Source organism: Colletotrichum destructivum, chromosome 1 (genome assembly GCF_034447905.1).
Source record: "Colletotrichum destructivum chromosome 1, complete sequence".
Lineage (NCBI taxonomy): Eukaryota > Fungi > Ascomycota > Sordariomycetes > Glomerellales > Glomerellaceae > Colletotrichum > Colletotrichum destructivum.
Window position 1 is genome coordinate 1285759 of NC_085896.1, and position 14278 is coordinate 1300036.

General features: G+C 58.5%; 4 protein-coding genes across 4 annotated transcripts; 2 read left to right on the forward strand and 2 right to left on the reverse strand.

The window, feature by feature from the left end:
* Positions 1-1462: 1462 nt before the first annotated feature.
* CDEST_00397 (Putative chitin synthase, nucleotide-diphospho-sugar transferase) lies at positions 1463-3499 on the forward strand (the record flags this gene model as incomplete). Its single annotated transcript, XM_062916556.1, has 1 exon — positions 1463-3499. The coding sequence occupies one exon, from the start codon at positions 1463-1465 to the stop codon at positions 3497-3499; it is 2037 nt and encodes a 678-aa protein (XP_062772607.1).
* A 1778-nt stretch (positions 3500-5277) lies between these two features.
* On the forward strand, positions 5278-6378 carry CDEST_00398 (uncharacterized protein; the record flags this gene model as incomplete). The annotated part of the gene is made up of 1 exon (XM_062916557.1): positions 5278-6378. One exon carries the CDS (start codon positions 5278-5280, stop codon positions 6376-6378), a length of 1101 nt encoding a protein of 366 aa, XP_062772608.1.
* A 392-nt stretch (positions 6379-6770) lies between these two features.
* On the reverse strand, positions 6771-10224 carry CDEST_00399 (Putative pectin lyase/virulence factor, immunoglobulin-like protein). Its single transcript, XM_062916558.1, has 6 exons — positions 8945-10224; positions 8744-8867; positions 8292-8658; positions 7941-8220; positions 7776-7876; positions 6771-7713 (listed from the first exon to the last, which is right to left on the reverse strand). The coding sequence occupies exons 1-6, from the start codon at positions 9879-9881 to the stop codon at positions 6937-6939; spliced, it is 2586 nt and encodes an 861-aa protein (XP_062772609.1). The 5' UTR covers positions 9882-10224; the 3' UTR covers positions 6771-6936.
* Positions 10225-12313: 2089 nt separating this feature from the next.
* On the reverse strand, positions 12314-13473 carry CDEST_00400 (Putative zn(2)Cys(6) fungal-type DNA-binding domain-containing protein). Its single transcript, XM_062916559.1, has 4 exons — positions 13205-13473; positions 13118-13141; positions 12880-12998; positions 12314-12802 (listed from the first exon to the last, which is right to left on the reverse strand). The coding sequence occupies exons 1-4, from the start codon at positions 13265-13267 to the stop codon at positions 12616-12618; spliced, it is 393 nt and encodes a 130-aa protein (XP_062772610.1). The 5' UTR covers positions 13268-13473; the 3' UTR covers positions 12314-12615.
* Between the last annotated feature and the right edge of the window lie 805 nt (positions 13474-14278).

A 14278-nucleotide genomic window follows, 5' to 3' on the forward strand; every position in this document is an offset into this window, starting at 1 on the left:
TTGACCACCCAGTCTAATCATCCTCCCTCGACCCAACGACCTTGACACTACCGAAAAGAAGAGTTTTCATCTGGCTCTCATTATGATCATGGCAATCTCGCAGTGCGGCAACTTGTAGCACCCCGCCCTGTACCGGGCTGATGTGCAGAGAGATTAGGAGGCTGAAGCCACACGCGGGATCCCTGAATGTTCCTTGGGCCCTAAGCCACCCAGTTAGTCCGCGGTTTTTAGAGCCTTGGCATTTAAGCTTAATCAGGACTTGCTTTTTTGGGGGTAAACATGTTTCTTGTAGGATTCACTCACGTTGAAGCGTGCCATATGGTCCCCTCAAGCCTCCAGACCGACCCCGGTTGGTGCATAGCGCCTCAGCCGCCGACTGCTAATAACCCTCCAGCGTCTCAACGTCGATACGTAGTGCGCTGCTATCGCCAACCGTGCCCTCAATATCTATGCCGTGCAACGTTAGCCCAGTAGCTGAAGGTGGGCATTAGTTGACAGCATTGAGCTAATTCTATTAGCCCTTGCTGAAAAAGAAACTACACCTCCGGAACGACTGACAGACATGGAGCTCCATGAAACCCGAGATCATTATTATCAGATTGGTACCGAACCTCGGTCTATCACACCCATGAACGGATTTCGTGCTCGGACGCATCGACGGCGGCCGTATGTAGACCAATCAGCTTTCATCAAGCCGGCCGCTCAACCACATCTACGGCCTGCCTACTCGCGAAGAGAGAGACGTACAAGGAACCTCTGGGGTTGGCATTCCATCCTAAGGAGAAGTGAGCACAAGCTTGCCAAGACCCACGCTTTTGACAAGAGACGGTTGACCTGAAGCTTCATAGCACTCGACCCCGTACCCTTATTTGGACTTAGCAGCCTGTCTTCTCGGGTCTCAGCACAGGTATTGGGTCAAGGTCCTTGCAATAGCGAGCTATTCCCTTGCTGCCTCGACAGAGCCTGCCATTCAACCCACCCACCCGTCTGTGAAGCTGCTGAGTGTACTGTCATCTCAGGCACTAGTCAGGACTGACGATGAAGCAATCTTACATGCCTCAATACCAAGACCTCCACCTGCCGAGTGGCGTCCGGCTTCTAAAAAGAGTTCCTCTAGGTCCATCCATCGTCTTATCGACAATGATGGAGCGAGGAGAGGCCGGTTACCTCTCTGAGCAAAGCCGATTAAAACCAATGTCGTCGCTGAACCGGCCCACGATGTTTCCTTGTTTCCCTTCTTCTTCTCCTCCCCTGTTGGCCATCCCATCCTGAGCATCAAACTCGGCAAAAAAATCTCACCCTTCGTGGTGTGTTCACACTCCTTACTCCCGACATCTTGTCGGTGCCGTTCTTTTCCGCCCGGGGATACTCTGTATCCTAGCCACTCTTTGTTTGCCCCCCCCCCCCCCCCCCCCCCCCCCCCCCCCCTCTTCCCACGCAAAACAAGACACCGCGAAACATCATGGCTCGCCCCGAGATCTCGCGGCCCAAGTCCGTCCATACCGAGGACAAGCGGTGGACCGTCAAGACACTGTCCCAGCGGCTGAGCTCGCAGTTCTCTTCGGCCCACCCGCATCCGCATCCCCCTCGCATCTCCCGCCCCGGGACACCCAACTCGTGGCGGAGTCAGGGAGAATGGGATGCCTACTCCGCCGCCAGCGACAGCCGGCCGGGCAGCCGGCGGACCTCCACCTCGTCCAGGTCCAGCAGCAGCAGCAGCAGCTATCGTGGCAAGTCGAGGGAGAGACGCAAGACCAGCGGCAGCTCCCTGAGCCAGGACGACGGCTACGTCGTCGAGAAGCCGTCCAAGTTCGTAACCGACTTCGGCTGGCCCATCCTGCCGGACCCCTTGAACCCCAACAAGAAGCTCACGCCGCGCCAGCTCACGGCGCAGAGGGTCTGCTTCATCCTCGTCGTCTTCCTCCTCAACATCGGCCTCGCCGCCGTCGCCTGCTTCGGCAACACGGGGCTGGCGACGCTCGTCTTCATCCTGTTCGTCAAGTGCAAAGACTTCCTCTCCTCGCTGCTGTCCCTGGTCTGCCTGACGGGCACCTCCGTCTACCGCCGCTTCCGCCCGCCCGCGCCCGTCTCGCAGCGCTGGATCCTCTCGCTGATCCCGGCCTACTCGGAGAGCGAGGAGCAGCTCATCAAGACGGTCTACTCCCTGCGCGACAACGGGTGCGCGCCGCACCGGCAGGTCATGTGCATCGTCCTCGACGGGAAGCCTAGGAACATCAAGACGGAGTTCTCGCGCGTCGTCGCCGACATCGAGCGGCCCTACCACTCGCTCAAGTACAAGAAGAGCACGCTGCGTATCACGGCCGGTTTCATGCAGGACGTGCCCGTCATCGTCATAGAAAAGGTCAAGAACAGCGGCAAGAAGGATTCGCTCGTCCTCACGCACGACCTATTCAACGCGCCGCGCGACAACATGCCGACCTACACCCGCCTCCTGCGCGAGGAGGTCTGGCGGACCATCCTCCCGGCCCTGACAGAGGGCACCGGCTTCCGCGCCTTCGACATGGTCTTCTGCACCGACGCCGACTCCGTCATCCACCAGGGCTGCGTCGCCAAGCTGGCCAACGCACTCGCCCGCGACAAGAACGCCATCGCCACCTGCGGCCTCGTGCTCGTCGAGCTGGAGCCGGGCTACGAGTGGTCGTTCTGGAACCTCTACCAGCAGCTGCAGTACACCTTTGGCCAGTTCGTCCGGCGCCGCGCCGAAGGGTTCATCGGCAAGGTCACCTGCCTCCCGGGCTGCGTCACCATGGTCGCCGTCCGCGACGAGATGGCCGGCGCCATCGCCAAGTACGCGCGGCCCGTCAAGGAGGACTGGGTCGTCCACCACCAGGTCCAGAACCTGGGCACCGACCGCCGGCTGACGTACTGCATGCTCAGCCAGGACGCGAAGCTGCGCACCGTCTTCGTCCCCGACGCCGTGTCCGAGACGGTCGCGCCGCAGTCGTTCAAGCACTACGTCCACCAGCGGCGGCGATGGGGCTCCAACGCCTACTTCAACAATTACTTTTACTTCGCGGGCGAGAACATGATCCTCATCACGCGCATCGCCGCCGCCATCGACATTGCCCGCCAGACGCTCGTCTACTACCGCGTGCTCAATACCATCCTCTTCATCCGCGCCATCGTCCACTCGTTCCACTTCCTGGACGTCCTCCCGCTGCTGGTCGTCGGCCAGTTCCCCGTCATCTGGTTCTGCGTGTGCCTCGCCGTCGAGCCCGCTCTGCGCCAGCGCGCCCACAAGATCATCCTCGGTTTCTTCGTCAACAAGCTCGTCTCGCCCTTCATGTCCATCATCATCTTCACGGCCGTCGCCATGAACCTCGGCAACGCCGTCTGGGGCATGTCGGGCGTCACGGCGTCGTCTGCGCCGGCGACCCCGGCCAAGGACAAGCTGTCGGAGGCGGAGGAGGGAAAGGCCGGGGTGAAACGGCCGGAAAGCCCCATCTCGCGTCCTCCGTCGCCGCCCGAGGTGCTCTGAGCAGCCTGCAGCGTTGCGGGTCCGAAGAAAGGCACCATTGCGGTTTCATCTCGCGACATTTCTCTTCCATTCTCACCTCTGACTCATTTTGATGAAGGGTTTAATCAGTCTCTATTTGCGAGATATTGTTGCGTAGAAAATAGGGAGCGTAATAGTTAATCACTATAATGAATTCAGTGTATATAGTTCATGTACTGACGGGATGGATTCCACTTCGCACCAGCTTGTCAGTGCCGTGACCTGACCTCCTTTGACTCAACTTGACAACCGCAGAAATTTGAACCAAATCGCTATCAGAGGCGATTCTTGGAGGAACACAGCCCAAATTACCCTTCAGTAAATCACTCATTTTTGTCGATAGCATTGACAGAAAATTTCAATATCCCATCATATCCCTCTTCCCGGTCGTCCACCCATAATGAACACCGAGGACGCCATACCCCGCGCTAACGCCAGCCTCTAGTAACAAGAGGAGAAAGAAAAGCCGTGATCTGCCGTTTGTGAGCTGAAAAAACTAGTCGTCAAGTGTAAGCCACAAACTGGGCTACTAGCTCAGTCCCAAGAAACAAAACTGCCTGGCGAAGGTGTGCCAACTCCGCTCCGACAGAGAGACTCGCGGCGCACAGAGAACTGCCTAGCATGATCCAAGGCTCGAACTAGCGCCATGTGCTCCTGAGTCAACCCCTGGTGATGGGCTGCACCGGAGAGGATGGACATCTTACACCGGGCTGGGTGGCGTATGCATCAATCGAGGCGGTACGTACCTCCGGTGTAAGGGGGGGGCTCCACCCCGGTTCCCGCCCGGACGCCCGGACGGACCCTCTCGGCCCAATTTGGACCTCCCGTCCTACACCTCCCACTCGGTTGGGATATTTGGGATATTTGGGACAGGTGCTGAGAAGCTAGTTAAAATAACGACTACGCCAACATCGGACCACAGCGGAGGAGGCGCCATCCTGCTTCCAGCAAGTAGCAAGCAGTCTCGGATTCTGAGGAAACGCAAATGCCGACTCTTGCTACCTTCAGCTTCGGAGATGAGCAACATCCAGTGTAAACTAGTCAGACTTCTCATTTGAAGTACCAGCGCAACGGCAGACTAACATCTGCCAAGTATCGACGGGCTCGTCCTGCAAGATCCAGCGTCTGGCGCCCATTGGTCGAGATGCGAAGGGTCTTCTGTTCTTGCGGACGGCGGTGGCATGAGCCCCAGTCTCTGAACTTCACGAGTCACACCGCAGGCAAGCACTCGATACTTCTCTCCTGTTCAATTCGCTTCTTCCCCCCCTTCTTACGTATTCCAGCTTGCTAATATGAATAGTTAGCCAAGAGGGAGAACGAGGCGCCGGTTCTTTGGATCCCGTCTACGTGATCTACGCTAGCAAAGCGATAGTCACCGTATCCACGCAAGCCCTGTCGCCATCAGTATCATGCAAGTCGGACTCGTTAAGCTGCCCTCCCGGAGCATAACGACCGGCATGTGACGGCATCTCCTCTCAGTACAGCTCACTCACCGTTCAAACCCCCATCGGCGAACTTGGCACGTCCTATAATAGACACATCGTCGTCCTGCTTCCCCGTCCAGGTTCCCTTTTCTCGCCAGACTCTCCAGACCACTGCCAATCAACGAGCTCTCAGTCCCTCGCTACCTCTCCCACACACTCTTTTAACAACTTGTTATTTGCAAGGTTTCACTCGTTTGAACAACCCCCACACCACATCTCTCACTCACTCACTCACTCCCTTGTCACTCGCTTGAGTCACTCAACACAATCCACACCATGCACCTCATCAAGTCTCTCGTCAGCCTCCTCCCCGTCGTGGGACTGGTCTCGGCCGTCGCCATCCGCTCAAACGGCCCCGAAGTCGACCCTTCTGCCTCGGCTCCGGTCGCCGACGGCGGTTCTGGCGTCGCCATCCCCCCTTCCGTCTCCAGCGGCCTCAACAACCGCGTCGCTACCGCTGTCATCGACACCACCACCTCTGTGACCAAGACGGTCAGGACGACCGTCGCGACCGAGAGCCGTATCATCACGGCCACTTCCCGCGTCACCGTCGCGACGGAGAACCTTGTCCTCACCCACACCCAGAGGACCACAGCCGCCACCCAGACCCTGGTCCTGACCTACACCCAGCGGACAACGGCCTCAACCAGCACTCTCGTCCTGACCTACACACAGAGGACCACGGCCGCCACCGAGACCCTCACTCGCACTGCCCGTGCCACCGTCGAGGCCTCGGAGACGGTGACGCACACCCCGACCGTTACGGGAGAGCCGACGACCGTCCACAACACCGTGACGGACGTCACGACGCTGCCCAGCACCGAGTACGAGACCAAGACGGAGTTCTCGACCGTCTTCCTCGACGAGACGACGACGGTGCCGACCATCATCTACGCGACGGAGTACTCGACCGAGACGCGCGTCCAGACCGTTGATGAGACCACCACCGTCGGCAGCACCGTCACCACCACGGCCACCGCCGTCGTTGACACCACCGTCTACGAGACCCAGGTCGCCGTCGTCGAGTCCACCCAGTACAACGTCGCCACTGTGCCGACGACAGTCTACTCGACCGAGATCGTGCCGACGACCTCGTACGCAACCGAGATCGTCAAGTCGACAATCACGGCCGCAGTCACCGAGACCGCCACGGCCACCGTCACCGCCACGGCCACCGTCACGGACCAATCCGTCTGCCTGTACCGCTACGCCTACATCACGCGCACCCAGACCGCGACGGTGGCGCCCAAGTACTTCACCTACACCGTCTCGACCGTCACCTGCCTCTCGGCCGCGCCCACGTGTGACTCCCGCACCGGCAACTGCAACAAGTTTGCCCGCCTGGTCCTCAGCGCCGAGCCTACCCCCGCTGCCTAGATTCGCTTCTAGAGGGGGAAAGGGGGAATCGAGAGTGTCATTCAGCGTCAGCAATCATCACCCGTGATAGACATAGAGAGTCCTTCTTCCATCTGGTCCTGTCAGCAGTCCCCCCCCCCCATTTTTTTTCTTGTTGATTTTGGTTCGCCCTAGTATCCGGGCAATTCGCAGGAGTCCAACGTCGGAGAGGGATAGGAGCCATGTAATGAGTAATGCGGAGGTGTGGTCTTCTCCTCTTCTGCCGGCCCTCGAGGATACTGGCTTAATAAAAAAATGATTCAGGACGATCTCTGAACGGCGTGCAGGTTTGAAGATGGCATATGGTAAGGCACACTGGCTTCATGGAGGAGGAAGAACGTGTGGATAGTCAAATGCTGCCATGTACAAGTCCATGAGAACAAGTCCAGTGGCGTGATTAGTCAAAAACACGCGCCTGGTGATAGATGCAGTTCATATACAGAATGAGAAGAAGAAAAATAATGATAATAATAGGAGAAGAAACTTATGTGTCAGTCGTGCAGGGACTTGTTTGTGCTGATGACTCTCGCTCAACTCAACTCACACGTCCTCGGCCCCCTCAAAGATGGCCACGCCGAACCTCCGCGTCCACGTGCTCCCCTCGCTATCCTCGACGCCGATGTCAAAGTAATCGATGCCGGCCTCGGCGCCCGCCGCGTACGTCGCCTTGCCCCCGCTGACCGTCACCTCGCCCTTCTCGGCGCCCGTGACGGTGAAGCTCGGCTCCTTGAAGCCCAGCGCCAGTGAGGCGAGGTCGACCTCGACCGAGCCGGACGGCGACACGAAGGCGTGCGGGTCGGCCAGGAAGTTGAGGTACCCCTCGATGGGCGTGTAGCCCTCGCCGCCCGTCGAACCGTCCCACCAGTCGGCGATGCCGTCCCCGTCGGCGTCCCACGCCGCGCCGCGCTTCGCCGCGGGGAAGTCCTCGAGGCCGCCGGCGTCCTTGGGGTCGTCGATGAGGCCCTTCTTGCCCGAGACGGAGCCGACGTAGGCGGCGGTGCCCGTCAGCGTCTCGTTGACGATGCGCGCGTCGTGGGCGTCGCGGACGGGCTGGCTGGCGCCCGAGTCGGAGAGCACGCGCTTGTAGGCCTCGGTCGACGGCTGGGTCTCGACGTGCGGCTCGAAGAAGGGCTCCGGGAAGAACTTCTGGTACGTCGGCGCCGGGTCGAAGGACACGTCGGCCCAGCAGGCGATCTTGGCCGATTTGCTCGCGGTGCCGTCGCCGGCGGGGTACTGGACCGAGTCCTGGTCGAAGACGCCGGGCATCGAGTTGCCGGCGCAGTGGTACTGCTGCATCCCCGGCATGTTGTCCTCGTACTTGTTTTCTGTATGTCAGCTTTTATGCGATGGTGTGAGACGGAATGGAAAAGGGGACTCACCGTGGCGCGGAGACCGTATGTGAGCGTCGAAGCCGGGCCCTGCTTGTAATAGTTCCCGACAAAGTTGACCTTCTTTGCACCTCCATCGGTCACACGGTTACCTATATGAGAGTCAGCAAACAGAGTAATGTAGAATCAATGGACCAGCTCAAAAGAAAAACTTACCAAAGTTGTAAACGACGTTGTTGCGGATGTCCAGCTGTCCGGCAAAGGCGCCACTGTCATCGACACCGCCGCCCAGGCTCCAGCTACGGCCCTCGGCGTGGGCGAGCAGGTTGTGGTGGAACGAGCCGACATCGCCGCCGATCGTCGCGCTGTATCCGTGGGCGGTGCCGGCGGGGTAGTTCTTGTGGCCGGCGACGTTAAGAGGCTCCGAGATCATGTTGCGCTGGAAGGTGATGTTCCACGCGGACCGCGAGCTGAATGCCTCGTCGATAGTCCATCCCTAACAATGACAGTCAACAAATGATCTAAACCCTCGTAGGGTTGGGGAGGGGTGTTGCATTGTAGGCTTACCATGGAGCAGCGGTCAAAGATGCAGTGGTTCGAGCCCTGCATGCCCATGCCGTCGATTGTCTGCCCAGAGACCTTACCGGGCCGGACGCGCACGTGCCGGAAGATGACATCCGACGCGCCCGTGAGGCCGAGCGGGTTGCCCTGGATGACGATGCCCTTCCCGGGGGCCGTCTGGCCGGCGAGGGTGATGTACTGATCGTTGACGGAGATGCGCGCGGTGGTGGTGATGACGCCGCCGACGTCGAAGACGATGATGCGAGGGCCCTTGGCCACCGTCAGCGCGTAACGCAGGGTGCCCTCGTCGGCGGTGTCCTCGAGGCTGGTGACCTTGATCACCTTTCCACCACGGCCACCACGGGCGTAACGGCTAGAGATATGTTAGCGGGGGGGGGTTCCGCTGTTGACACGACGGTTTCTCGTCGTGGTTAGGGGGGTTGAAGGTGAGACTTTACCCCCAGCCTTCGGCGCCAGGGAAGGCAAGCTGTGCGACGCGGAAGAAGAAGACGCGGCCGGTGTAAGTGGTCGACCCGGAGACGACATCGACTCGCCAGTAGAAGCTGTCCACCGTGTTGAGGCCTGTCAACGCGGTCAGATGAGAGTCCCATCAAAACAACATCAATGTGAGAAGCAGAAGCAGGGGCAAAAAAGCTCACCGGGCAGCGTCGCACTGGTCTCCGTGACACCCGTGGCAACGCTCTTCAGGTCGGTGGGCGACGTGCCGAGAAAGACGTTGTACGTGACGCCCTCGGCCGACGCCGGGGCGGTCCACGACGCGGTCGCGGTGTTGTCGTCGGTGGCCTCGATGCGCTCGTCGCGGTGCTTGGGCGCGGGGAAGCTGATCTGGTTCCCCAGAGCGGGCGCGTCGACCTCGAACCCGTTGATGAAGGCGCGCTTGTCGGCGCCGCTGGGCGTGTACACGACCTTGACCTCCTGCGCCGCGTCCGCGACCTCGAACGCGACGTACGAGGCCGCCGCCTGCCAGATGTTGTCGACGCGCACCGACTGCTTGAAGCCCGTCTGGGCGACCTGCCCGTCGACGGCGATGTCGAGCGTCGCCACCTCGGTCAGCGCGTCCCAGGCATTGTGCCACGTCAGCAGCGTGTGGTTGCCCGGCGCGAGCCCCCTGATCGAGAGGGTGAGGGAGGAGCCGTCCTTGTTGGAGGTGCTGATGCCCTGGTTCACGACGCGCTCGCCGAGCGACGAGAGGAAGCGGGTGTACTGGTACTTGTAGTAGTTGCCCGAGAGCTCGGAGCCGGCGCCGGCGGCGAGGCTGAAGGTGACGTCGCCCTCGGTGACGTTGCCGACGGTGATGTTCGCCTTGGCCGATCCCGGGACGGTCCAGGTGATGTAGTCCGCGTCGGCGAGATTGCGCACGTTGGCCGGGTTGAGTCGGACACGGATGGGGGCAACGGCGGGCAATCCCGTGGACGGGGCCTGCGAGGCTTCCGGCAGGCGGGAAGTCGCGAGGGTTGTCGGGGTCGGGCTGCCGGACGCCGGGGCCGATGCCGTTGCCGAAGGTGGGGCCGATTCCTGGGCGGAGGCGGCCGTCGCTAGTACGGCCAGGGCCAGGGCTCTCAACACGCCCTTCATGATAGATGAGAGGCGAGGCGAGGGATCAACGAACGAAAAGAATGGACGGTTTGAGTAAAACGAAGGGAAAGTGCGACATGTCCCGGAACGCAACGAGAACGACCGAACCCCCGCGAGAGTGCACTCCCTAGGTAGGGGCAGGTTCTCATATGTAAGTGACCGCCGTCATATTTACTTCGCCCCATACTTGCCCCGAGCCCGCCGTTCTTGCTCCCTTCATTTCCTCGTATGGGGAATCGCCATTTACAGTTTGAGAGACGGGCATTTTCCCATTTACCTGCAGCTCGATTTTCCCGGATTCAACCCAGACGGAGATGGGGGGAGACGGGGGGGCCTGACCAGGTTGCCAGCCCCCCCCCCCGGGAAAACATGAGACGAATCGCGCGGATGGCACGATACAAACTGAACGGTTCCTGGGCGATCGACGGGGAAATCCAGCTCTTGCAGGATTCCACGAGTAGGGCGCCGCCGGACCTACCCCGCAGAGACGGAAGAGTCCTGGTGGGTGTGCCCCCCCCCCCCCCCCCCCCCTCCCGAGCCGCCATCAACTGTGCAGCGATCAACTCCTTGTTGCGTCGTGCTTCAAGTGGGCTCTCGGCGGATGTGTGAGTGGTGTTTAGGCTTGATGAGGCAACTCGAGAGTTGACGCGCTGCGGGCTGCATGCGTGTCGGGGGGGGGGGCCCTGAGGCCGCCGCCAAGAGGCCGGCCGGGTTCGACTTTGATTGCCAAGGGGCTCGTAAAGATGAGGGAAACATTGGAGCGATCCGCAGCCTGCATTCCTTTTCATCATCACGTCACGTCACAAAAACCCGTTCAAAAAGGGGGTGGCCTCTCGCGGCGCTGCTCCGTGGGTCGAAATGGTCCAAAACCGTCGTGCATCTCTGACTGGCTCATGTCGGGCCGAAATCCTGGAGCCCGCAGCAACCCGCGAGCTGCGTAAGGGAGCCGGGCGCTGTATTCCGTGTTGTCACGCACGTGTAGGGTTTATGACAGCCAGCAGCCAGCTCGACGGCGAGTTGGTTCAACTCTTGAATGTTGCTCTCCCAAGTCCATCGCTCTCAACAGCACAGCTGCGCCCCCGCCCCCGACACCGGTCAACTCAGACAAACTTCTGCAACCTGAGTCGTGTCCCAGTATCCCTAGAATTGTTGTCCACTCTTCTTTAGATGGCTTCTGTGACGGCCAGTCGGTGGCCCATGCCAGCCAAGCAGCTTTTCGACAACTCAGTACGGATACGACAGAGCGCAACCACAACTGACTCGTTGCTGCAACCAACAACTGCCACACGAATAATCGCCTGCGATTATAGTTGTTTGAAGAAGGAAGCTCGCCAAAGCCAAAAGAGTCAGTGGCATGCGGCGGGTTGCAACCCTCTTTTTATCTCGCTGCTCATGCTCCCATGTGGCGTTGGTGTCGAATGAACAAAGTCGGGCGCTGGCACGCACGCCTCTGGGTGCTCCCCTGTCGTCTCTATTTGCACTCGTGTCGGTAACTGATCCTGGCTCCAATGGAGATTTGAAAAGGGCAATCAAGCTTTCTTATCTACCAGCGCCCTTCCGGGACCTAAAACATTTCAGATTTGCTGGATAAACATGGTGATTCTATACCGATGAAGCATTAATTCCCATATGGTATATCATCAGGCCTGAATGGACCCTTACTTTCCCAAGTCCAGAAATAGAGTAGTTTCGCCCCAAAATCGTTGATTCTGTAGTTTTCGAGTAGGCTCGGTTTTCTGGGCAAAGACTTTGGGTTGAAGACCGGGACGAGATGAGAGGTCAAAACGATTCGGCCTTGACCGGGACCGCCTTCGTCCATCGCTCACTAAAGCCAGCGATCGCAACTCGTCTTTTACTAGCGAGCTAGAAAGATGTAAGAGATGTGGGAGGCCAGCAGACGAATACTAGAATAGGACGACTCCCCAAACTCTCACCAGAAATACTAGTGAAGGTGTTGCCGGCCAAAAAAGGGCTACAGTCAAGGCAAGAGACTGCCTGGCGCAGTTTAAGCTTGTGGGAGGCGTTCTAACTGACCTTCTCGGCACCATTCATACTCATAAAGCCTGGCCATAGGCAAAACACAAACAGTCTACGTAGATTTCAAGAGTCCGGCGACAAACCACCAATACTCATCAAAATCCGACAGTGACTGTGAGACTAGCGTTGAGATGAGAAAGCAGCAAGGATTATAGCACTACGGTTACCTCCAAGTCCGGGGTGAACGGCCTAATGGGACGCGCGAGCTTACTCTTAACGCAGCCTTGCTAGCGTGTTTTTCGCCACCTGAATGGTTCGTTCGTTTGGGTACGGAGGCCGACGGTATTGTAGAGTCGCAGGAGAACAGAACAGGGAGGTTGTGGGATGTATGACAGGATGATCTAACACGGCGCTTATTCTAAACCTGCAGCTCATATCGCAAACTAACACGCTGCTGCCCGCTTGTAGGAAAGTCTCAAATGGGGAGGTTTTCCATTCATTTTATTGTTTTTCGGTTTTTTCCCTTCAATACCCATTTCTCATATGAATAAGACAGAGACCAAGATAGATGTCTGATGTACTCTTGGTTTCATAGTAACGCGACTACAGCGGTTGAAAGAGTTATAGAGGAACTTGAAGCGGTGATTACAACGATAGGTGTAATGTAGCTGCAATGGCTTGTTGGCCTCGTCAAGTAGCGAATTACAGGTTTGAAGCAAAATACAAGACTCTGAATAATAGTTTCCCACACAACAGACTACACCTGGCCTCGAGGCTCTTGTGTATTTGCTTTTGCCGTAGGCGGGCTGGATGCCACCAAGAGCGGATGTGGTTTTGGACTCGGCGATTGTTCCGTCTTCAGCACCAGCGCCTGCGCCGTCAGCTCGGTCAAGATGTCGGCGATCCTCTCCAGACGCTTCTCTATGCAGTCGATCTTGTCCTTGCTTATCCGCGGCCCCTACGTCAGTCTACAAAACCAACCGATGATGGCACGTGTTTCGCCGGATATTTGTTTACGTACTACTCCGGTGAGATGAGAACCCTCTGCGCGTGGGCTCGAGGCTTGGTCTGCAGTTTTCGCTCGCACGGGATCTTCTGCTGAGCGCAGTTTCTACAAGGCGACTTCCTGTTGCACCGGACCTGGGGTAGAAGTCATCAGTCGGACACCCGAAACGGACGAGGAACAGCGTCGAGGTCTTCTGCAGCGCGGCATTCAAGATGTACCATAGTCGGGGCAGCACATAAAAGAGAGAACGAACCTTCCTAGAGCGGCACCAATCACACTGTTAGATATGAGTTAGCTTTGATGGTTCAACCTCCGGCCATAAGTTCTCCAAACAGCTTACTGCGCGGTAGGACAGAGCCGGGGAACCAGACCTGGACTTCTCCACTCTTGCCCAGTCCATCATGTATTAGATGACTTGGATCAGTGCTCGGTCTCGAAGAAGCCCACTTACTGCCCCGATGGAGCTGTTAAAATAACCCTCAAGTTGGAAGATGGATGCAGTTGCCAGCTTGGCGGTGGTGGCAGAGGTTTCTTCGTCGTAGCGGAGGGGACTTTGACGAGGCAGGACGACGACACGTTTTTAGCATGCCCTTGACGACCCACGGGCACCCTCGGATTTTGACTGCGTGGGATGGTCGGGCGCCCGCCGGGCGCCGTACCCCGTCGACCGCACAGGGTTGGGGAAGACGTCAAGAGAAGACGCGGCAAAAGCAGATATTGGACAGCGATTGGTTCCGATCCACGACGTTTTCGCATACACACACGATTCGTGTGTGGGTGTGTTGGTGTGTTCTGGCCCTGCCACTCCGGCCATCGTCTCCCCTCATGCCATAACATCGTCTTGGACGCCGCCTCTGACATCAGACGTCAGACTACAAGGCCCAAGAAGGTGTAGACCACTGTGACTGCCGGGGGTATCGCCCAGACGATTCATTCGTGTTTGCCACGCATCTGGCCGACATGATTCGGAACTGGTAAGCGGCCCGAGGCAGGTCTCTCACTGCAGACGCCATCGAACCATCAGACGGCACGACGGCACGATCGGGACCCGAGGGGCTCCGGCCCCGAGACGCGAGAGAACCGCGGGGTTGGGGGAGTTTTCCATGTTCGGGACGCCACGGACCCGGTACCGCGGGACGACGGGCTGGATCGCAAAATTACAAAATTATATCTTGAGTCGACTCATGGCACATGCTCAGTGAGGGCGGTGCCACCTTGGCGCATCGGACCTGGTGTGTGTGCGAGCGAGCCGTAGCCAGATATGGATCGACAAACACCACACGATGGAGAACCTCTCACACGCAAAACAACGGTCTCCAATATCTTCAACCTTGAGCATTTCGCACGAACGGCCACGGCAGACCACCGTCATGATACGCGATAGGTAATAGTGGAGAATGGTCGCCAATGACAA

Bases quoted from the DNA above. Each gene is read 5' to 3' on its own strand.
- CDEST_00399 (XM_062916558.1), bottom strand. From the start codon at position 9,881: ATGAAGGGCGTGTTGAGAGCCCTGGCCCTGGCCGTACTAGCGACGGCC. The intron at 8,659-8,743 runs GTAAAGTCTCAC...ACATATCTCTAG, and splicing joins CCTGGCGCCGAAGGCTGGGG to CCGTTACGCCCGTGGTGGCC. The intron at 8,221-8,291 runs GTAAGCCTACAA...TGTCATTGTTAG, and splicing joins TCTTTGACCGCTGCTCCATG to GGATGGACTATCGACGAGGC.
- CDEST_00400 (XM_062916559.1), bottom strand. From the start codon at position 13,267: ATGATGGACTGGGCAAGAGTGGAGAAGTCCAGGTCTGGTTCCCCGGCT. The intron at 13,142-13,204 runs GTAAGCTGTTTG...CATATCTAACAG, and splicing joins CGGCTCTGTCCTACCGCGCA to TGTGATTGGTGCCGCTCTAG. The intron at 12,999-13,117 runs GTTCGTTCTCTC...CTTCTACCCCAG, and splicing joins ATTGGTGCCGCTCTAGGAAG to GTCCGGTGCAACAGGAAGTC.